The sequence below is a fragment of the Etheostoma spectabile genome, chromosome 20, assembly GCF_008692095.1.
Source record: "Etheostoma spectabile isolate EspeVRDwgs_2016 chromosome 20, UIUC_Espe_1.0, whole genome shotgun sequence".
Lineage (NCBI taxonomy): Eukaryota > Metazoa > Chordata > Actinopteri > Perciformes > Percidae > Etheostoma > Etheostoma spectabile.
The window spans coordinates 7379152-7388002 of NC_045752.1; the positions used below are offsets into that span (position 1 = coordinate 7379152).

General features: G+C 37.7%; 2 protein-coding genes across 2 annotated transcripts in view; one reads left to right on the top strand and one right to left on the bottom strand.

Moving 5' to 3' along the window:
• Window positions 1-8851, top strand: part of fancm (FA complementation group M) — a 42197-nt gene that overhangs the window by 3924 nt on the left and 29422 nt on the right.
• The window catches only part of soul3 (heme-binding protein soul3), a 9351-nt gene continuing 4284 nt past the window's right edge, over window positions 3785-8851 (bottom strand). Inside the window, exons 3-6 of the mRNA XM_032500723.1 lie at window positions 6329-6423; window positions 4803-4944; window positions 4459-4642; window positions 3785-4263 (exon numbers count right to left, since the gene is read on the bottom strand). Of these exons, the coding sequence (XP_032356614.1) occupies window positions 4092-4263; window positions 4459-4642; window positions 4803-4944; window positions 6329-6423 (593 nt within the window). The 3' untranslated portion in view covers window positions 3785-4091. The remainder of the gene's footprint in view (window positions 4264-4458; window positions 4643-4802; window positions 4945-6328; window positions 6424-8851) is intronic.

Sequence of the window (8851 nt, forward strand, 5' to 3'; positions counted from 1 at the left end):
CCACAGGGCATGATATTTCAATAACCGCTTCATACACGCTTCATAACGGCAATAAGTTGTTGACAGACATTCACAAAGACGCATAGCCCTGCAACAATCTATCTAAATTAACACCTTTTGGAAGTACCATTTTTTGATATACAGTAAAACATTAAAGTTGTGGGAAGTTTATATGGCTTAAACTGGATGTTTTATTTATCCCCCGAAGCTGTTTCATTTGTCCTGTCCAGGAGGGACAGCTGAAACATTACGCACGTCCTACTTTTGCTGTAGTAATTCCTGAACGGTTTTGTTCAAAGCTGAATATGCAACTGTGTTTGACAGATGACACATGTAGGTTGCTAGTGACAAAATATTAGCTTTCAGTGCGAAACTATCGCCTTGTAAATTACGTTTGATTAAAAAGTGTTTCAACTGTCCCGGCTCTCCCCTACACACCAGTGGACAAACTCATTCAAATTTAGACAAAAAGTTAGTTTTATGTTCCCCCATTCGTCATGTTTGTTTAAATTTGTAGGGCATGTGACCACTTTTTTTTGGTGCTTTGCTTCCACCTTGTGGTCACGGTTTACTCAGATCTGTTGTAAAAAAAAAAATCTCAGCTGTGATCCTTTTCTCAGCATTACATTCCCTCTGGCTGTGTGGTTTGTACTGGGTCAGTTAATATCAAATGAATTGATTTGTCTTAAAAGCAACATCCTGTTACACTTGATGGTCTGGCTTTCAGTGCTGGTGGTGGACTAAATGGTTCATTATTATTATTATTATTATTATTTTTATTATGGAACCTACAGGCTCACTCTCCTTGTCATGAGGTTGGTTTACTGTCTGTGTGTACTGTTCTGTAAGCTACACCTCAACTGGCTGGACAGCTGGAATGTGACACCTGCATTTGAGAGGTTAGACCTGTTGAACATTAGCTCTGTTGGGTCTTTTTGTGTCTTTTCATCCCTCCCTTTTGATTATTTTTAGATTGTTTGTAATAATTGAGCCCTTCTTGCTTGTTCTTTAATTGGGTTGACTTTCATTTTTCACCTTGTCTTCATATTACCCCCCAACCGGATGGCGTCTGCAGCCTGTTTGTTAACCTCCATTTCCCACTGTCCTGCTGTAATTTGGCCAGACAGGACACAAAATAGATGTAACACTGCACTCAGGTGTAAAATGAGCAGCACAGCAGTCATTCAGGCAGAATTTAATGATTGTTGAGCAAATCAGAAAAATGAACCAGTCATGCAGACAGGTTTTTGGGGCTCAGTCATGGGTTTTTCCTTTAGTTTGTGGCCCCTTTCATCACAGAGATTAGAGAGACCAGTATTTGTCCTTATCACCACTAAAGTAGCCTCCTGTTATCTTGTGTGATTAAGCTTGGATCGAGGTTTCATAGACAACGCGTTTAATGTCAGTGAACATCTGGGCCACCGTGTCCAAGCCAGAGCTGACATATCCATCGTAAAGTTTCACACTGTGTGTTATGGTGTAATTTAAGGCTTCTGTTCTAGTGGCATTCCACATAAATTGAAAGTAAATTGTTTAAAAATTAGTTTTGTTATTTACTTAAACAAATGTGCATGTTCTGTTTTTTCATATTGCATGTCTATTCCCATCAGATAATGCAATATACTGTATTGTCCAACAGGCTACACTCTGATATACTGTTGTGTGTGTTGGATCCTTGTCATGTTACTATGCTCCAGTAACTGAGCACCAGTTCTTCTTGTAAAAATGGGTTATGTATAAGGTGTGACCCCTTTTGTTTGCCACATTTGAGCCCATAAAAAAGAAAGAAATACCCTTAAGAGAAATGCTAGAGTAAGTATACAGTACTTGTTGGGTATGTATGTATGTATGTATATGAAGCAGAATTTTTATTATTATACATTAGTAAACCAAATTGAAAACTACATATACATTTCACATATCAACACTGTGAGAATTAATTTAATAGCCTATGAAGAGATTTTTATTTTTGCTCTTTCCCAATAATTGAGATTGCATTTGGCAAAGGATGATAATGAATACTCAAAAATAAGGGTTTCATCATGAGATCCTCCATCATTTATTGAAAGACATGTCAGCATTAATATGCAGAGAATTATGTAAAACGTGTATGTAGTGTGCATATAAGCCAAATAAAACTCAAATAGTCCCTGTACATTTCATAATGTAGGAGACAAGCACATTTTTATTGAACAAAGAAAACCACAGTAACTCTTGCTGTTGCACATTTTCACATTACAGCACACCTTTGCAAAACACTAAAACAATAAGCAAAAAGAAAGCGAAAAAAAAATCATCCTTACACTTAATGTTTCCATATAACCAGGCTCTTAAAGGGAAAACCAACTCACGTGTGTCATGGCTTCGCAAGTGTTTACACTGTACAATCATTTAATGCAAAAGAAATTCTTTGGATTTGGAAGTCTGGATGTCAGCCAAACTGCTTGACTTTAAGACTGGGCAACCGTCCCAACCCAATACAATTTTGGGTTTTTTTTTTTTTATCGTCTAATTTTTTGTTTTACATTTGTATGTGGATTAAGTAAAATTAAACCAACTTTCAGCTGAATTTCACTTTTATTGTGCACACATTTAATAGGCCTCATAACTGACCGCGTAAGCATTTCATAGGATGCCCCTGTCTTGGTATATCACACAGTGATGATTTGGCTAGTTCACTTCCAGTTTTATTTCACTCGCAGCTTAGCCGTAAATGTAAATTTTTCAAACCAGAAACATTCCTACATTACTGTTAACTGAAGGTGGAGCTGGTTTGACGTGTATCACTTTGTTTTTTTGAATTGCATTTGTTGGTTTTAATTAAAAATATAGTGAAGATAATCTAAGATATTACTTTTACTCTCCTTAGATTGGTGATTGAACATTAGCATAGATTACAAACACAGTAGAGAAATTCTCTGCTCGCTCTCTTTTCTTGGTAGCATTGTCTTTACTCAGCAACAGTGGTGCAGGGAATGCATATTCACTAACAGAGTAGCAAGAAGAAAGAGCACGAGAAAGAGGTACATAAGTAACTGTGCCTATGTGTGAATAGATGTGTTACGAGGAATGCATTAACTTTCATCATTTTCTTAAGAGAAAAAGATGTATATAATATATACGTACTGTATGATTGTCATTCAGCTGTGAAATCAATGAGTCAATTTTTAGGGTTTAGTTTGTAGAAGTGTTTTCATTTTTTTTAAGCTGTAGCTGTACATTCACACACAAACGCACATGTTATATTCATGTGTGTTTATTTTCTAAGTTAGTGCCACCTGTTGTGTTGACCTTATTCATGGTTAAAGCCACCACTTCTGGTCTAGATGTCTATTGAGTTGTGTTGCATGTTGCAGATCCACTTCCCAACTCACCATACCAACGGTTAGATTGGGTTATGTTAGTAGCCCAGCTACTGTAATATCTGGCTAATTTATTGTTGGTTATCTGGTCAATATTGCCCTACTGATGGAACAATGTAACTGTTTATGCAGTGTGACTGGCTTCACATTTTAACCTGTAAATCATGAGAGATAAAGAAAAGGTGGATCAATCAAGTTAAGACAAACTATTGTTTGTGTGTATTAACCTTTAATACCACATGACAAGACATTGTAGCTGTGCAACAAAAAGAAATGGAGCACGATATGCATGTCCACTAAAAACCCTCTTCTGCTGTGAAAAGTCAGGCTGTTGCATGTTTCTGACAGCAAACAATGTTTACTGTGTTTATAGAGCACTAACTATTTTAGGGCACAGTGCTGAGTGAAGTTTTGTTTTTAGCCACTTTAATGTAAGAGCAGGAGTTAAATTCTATGCTTCACCTTAACATAGGCTACAGTTGTGTCCATGAGAGTATGGCCGTGGTTTGGTTCAGTTTTTCTGGGTGAAATGAAGATCTATCTAAATGAACATGATTGAAAATTCATTGAGGGGAGAGTAAAGGCTGAGGTTTTTTTAGGTGGTCATTTCAGGTAGAGGTGTGTTGACTAATGGTTGAGGCTGTAGCTGAGCTACAGCAGTGTTAAGGGAGCCTTATGCGACTCAAGGGTCACAGATAATTTGCTTAATATGCTGTATCTTCTTCTGCCTCAGCGTCGCTCTAGGAACCAGATCTCATTCTGACGGTTGATGTGAGCAGGGTTGGTGTAACCAGCCACAATGAACGAGTCATTGACATACGCACCAGGAGAGTCCAGCTGCTCAACCATGGCATTGATCTGATTAATGATGGTCACTTCATTGGTGGGACCAGTAAATGGCCTGGAAGAAGGAGTGAGTGGTGCATGAGTATGAGGAATCATATTTTCATGTTCCAAGCAGAAAAAAAGGCCATGTAGCATTGATTTTATCACTATTTATTATACATAATCATTGGTAGCCGTGATTGCTAACAAAAAGAGGGAATTAATTCAGAAATAACACAAGTGTAATTTTTTTATTTTATTTTCTACTGACCTTGTGTATACAGTAGTGGCGGGCCATAACTCTATGGTAATCTCATCGTCTTGAGGTTGTGGGGGCTGGGCCTGATACTCATAGGGCAGGTAATAGGCCACAGTGACGTCATGGGCGACCACAGAATGGTTCTCATTTGTTCGCACCACTGTGATGATGGGCAGTGTCATGCCGAGGTAGTCACCTAGAGATTAAACAAAAAAAGAAGCAGTTGTCATTATTACCTGTCAGGTGGGCTTGAAAAGTACCTGGCCTTGAGAATATCATGATCAAATAAAAATGAAGACGAGGCTGGGGCAGGACCTGATTGTGTGTGTTAAAAGGTTCCTTGCTTGTGGACTTACCCAAGGTGTTCTGGTGGCAGATGTATCTCATTATCCTCATGAAACCATAGCAGATGCTCTGTTCATAAGTGTCCTCATGCATTGTTATACAAGCCCAGTAGCCCTTTTCGTAGTGACGTTTCTCATACAGCAGCTCCCCACACTGTAGAAAGTACAGATGACGCAAGAAAAGAGAAAACTGAGTTAGAACTTTAGGTACCCAATCTTAAATAATGTGGGTAAATTAAATTGAGTATTCTAATACAACTATGATCCGTAACATTTGCTATTAAACTGGAGAATGGAATCAAGAATGCCAGACATACTCTAGACAAATGAAAAGCTATTTGCTGTATAGAAAATGTGAAAAATAAATTAGTGATTGATTTTTTTAAGTAACCTCTAACATTTATAAACCTCTATTTGGACAAAATATATTTTTAATAGGTGGTGTAATTATTATTGGTGCATCTCTGAGTTTTATTTTTGCTTAATTGGCTACATCAGTGAGTTTTACAGACTGTGAATTAGGGCTGCATAATTAATCCAATATTAATCGCGATCACAATTTTGGCTTTCCACAATTCAATGAATATTATCCAACTGTGGTATTGACATTTAAAGTGCATGCTCCGCTCATAGAAAACTCTGCTGCATATCAAATCAAGCGTTTCCTAAACTAACAGCACGACTAACTGGTATTTTGCATTGTTCACTGTTCAAGACTAATTTTGGTTTGGTAAAACCCAATACTTACACAGCGAATAACTATCCGAATAGTCAAAAATTTGGGTCCAGCCCTATTGTTTTGATGCGAAGATTTATATATTGGCAGGAATGTAGCAAACACTGAAGTAAAAGCAGTGCTGTTTTTATTGTGAAAGTGCAATAAAAAAAACGATTTTGTCCCTAAAATCAATAAACAATCGTAACCACAAAATTGATTAAAAAAATGTTTACCCACTGTTGAATATCCATAAAAGTATATTCAGTTGAGGCATTACTTCCAATCTTATTTTTACAGTCACTGCTGCAAAGTCATATCTAATATTTATTATAGAAATATTTACAAACAGATGAATAAAAGAGGAAAATAATACTGTTTTCTACTATAAGTATATATATATTTGACCGTTTTATTCAGACACTGTCTAAGCCTAGTCACCACTGCAGCTCAGGTGTATAACCTACTGATTGAGGTCTGCTGGCTGTCAACGTGCTGTCCTTTTACAAGGCACTGAAACCTTCTCCAAGAATAGGGTGCCATGATTGTCCTTTGTTTAACCAGTCTCCAGCCAAGTTTTAATGAACTAATTAACTCAAGTTAAACCAATTAGCCCACTTTATTTATAGGCCCCCTAAGGAGTTTAAATGGCTTATTGTATTGGGTGACACGGTCATCTTGTTAAAAATAAATAGCTGACCCATACTTACAAAGAAGAGATAACCAATTTCATAGCTTTTCCCTTTTAATATAGACCATGAACATGTATAGAAAGTGTATATGCATTATTTGTTCTGGTCAAATTAGTAAATGAGATAGATACCTTCTCTTTGCGTGTGAGGAGAGTGAAAGGGATGCGTTCTCTGTTACTGCGTCCTTGGTTGTTGGTGGTTAGCTGTTGAATGGGCTCTGCCATTTCTGTCAACAGACAGACAAACAAACAATTTAAACAGTGGTACAAAAATAAAAATATAGTTTTTTAGAGCAAGAGCATTTTTTTAAATACTAACCACATACATACAGTACATATATTTCCGTACAAACATTTTTATTCCTTCACTTCATATCTATGCTTGCCATCTCCTGTCTAATCTGTATAAAACATCCTCACTTCCAGTAATCTACTGGCAGGCAACATTGGTAGTTTTGGTGAGAAAAGGCTGCCAGATGGGCAGAGCCCTCTGCCAGGATGTCACAGTACAGAGAGTCATGTTTATTAGAGCTGATGGAAAGAATCCTGACAAAAGTTGCCCAAGGCCAGATATAGATTGGCATTCACACAGCCAGTAGCCAATGTTTTTGAAATACTGGTGCATGACATTTCACCTATCACCTTAACCATAAAGTTTAACAGCATTTTATGTAGCGGCAATGTAGTTTAGCCTTTATGGAATTTCCCTTATGGAAAAAGGGAATTTCCCCATTGTGGGATGAATAAAGTATTATATATTTAATGGAACTGTGTGGGACAACAGCATTAAACCCTAACAGCATTACCACAACCCAGCCTCTTTTATGATTATACCCATGTTGTCAGATCAAATAATGCCATTATGTCCTTTTTGTTGAGCTGTCAAATACTAGTCAGTCAAGGTAAATGCCATTCAATCACATTTTGTCTATTAATATAATGGAGGAGAACTGGGTCAGAGGGACCTGTGGTATTTAGATGATCAATCTTTTGACAACCAAGTGTGTGTGTGTGTGTGTGTGTGTGTGTGTGTGTGTGTGTGTGTGTGTGTGTGTGTGTGTGTGTGTGTGTGTGTGTGTGTGTGTGTGTGTGTGTGTGTGTGTGTGTGTGTGTGTGTGTGTGTGTGTGTGTGTGTGTGTGTGTGTGTGTGTGTGTGTGTGTGTGTGTGTGTGTGTGTGTGTGTGTGTTACAAAACTCATTAAGCAGGATCTCATTAACTCAAGCTTACACTGTAAAACACTGATTAGGAGGAGTAGCTGAGCATGGTTAATGACCACGTACTTTATTTTTTTTTTTAAGATTATTTTTTGGGGCTTTCCCTTTTATGTGAAGTGTAACAGTAGATAGAGATGAAAAGGGGAGAGAGATGGGGGATGACACGCAGCAAAGGATTCAAACCCAGGCCGCTGCAGGACTCAGCCAATGTGGGGCGCACGCTCTTACTGGGTGAGCTAGAGGTCGCCACCACGTACTTTTGACAGTAAAATATTACTTGCTAGTTTATGTGTGTGACCTCAATAAAGGAGACAAGGAGGGGAAGAAAATATTTGGTTATGCCCACATTCAGGCCCGTAATGTACACACAAGGCCAAGCAAACTCATCAGTTTCTATGGCAGCACATCTGCAGCCACTTAGTGTTGAGTCAACACACTCGTTTTTATACCTGAGCTTTCTAATCAATACAACGCTGTAGTCATGTCCCACTTTTAGTCTGGCTACTGTTCCACTAGCCTCTGGTCTGCAATCTTAATTTTTCATCAATTTTTACCGAAAAATTGCCACATCCTTTTGAGGTATTCTGTTAATAATCCGCCACATCCGTGCAACCCATTCAACTACACTTTCCATGGGGTTCAGACTTTTCTTTACATACTCTACAGTGGCACCACTTTTCAAACAAGGTGTGCAAGCATTCTTGTTAAATTAGCTGTATAATATACAAAACGTATGTTTTTGTTTTACATCAAACGTATGTGAACGGAAGGGTTAGCAGAACTGCAAGAAACCCAATGTAATGCACAATAGTTGGAAATTGTGAAAAAATATTCAAATGTATCAAGATTGAGGCCCATTGTGGTTTCACATCAGATGTCCGTTGATTGAGTTTAGTATGCTGAAACGTAAGATCTGTGTATTTGTGTGTCATGTTAAGTAGGGTTTATTTGGAAGAACATGCTGTTTCATTTGTTTTTAATTTCTTGAATATGCTAAGGCACTTATTTCCATCAATATTTATGAAGAGAGATTAAGACCAGGTCATCGTTTTTATAAAATAACCTTTCACTTGGGAAGTTAAAAACAGTGCAGTGATCATTCTGAGCGCTCTTGGCCTGAATCTTTGAAGCAGTACATTCCATCTTGTTTACAAGCTAGAAGTCCATCCTGCATCCACATCAGTTGACGATTTCTGCTCATCTGACCTCCTTTTACTTTACAATGCGCCATTGTGATTATCCATTGCGAATAATATGGTCTTTGTAAAGCAAAGGGCTAGACTGAGAAGGCATGAAAAGCACACAGTCTTTAAAGGGCTCTTGTACAGTACTAATAGGTTGTACTACAAAAGTCAAAGAAGTTTTTTTTAAGGAAATGAAATGTCCCATGCAATGACAATTTCACCTTGAGTTTTTTTTAACATTAATATGCATTCCCCC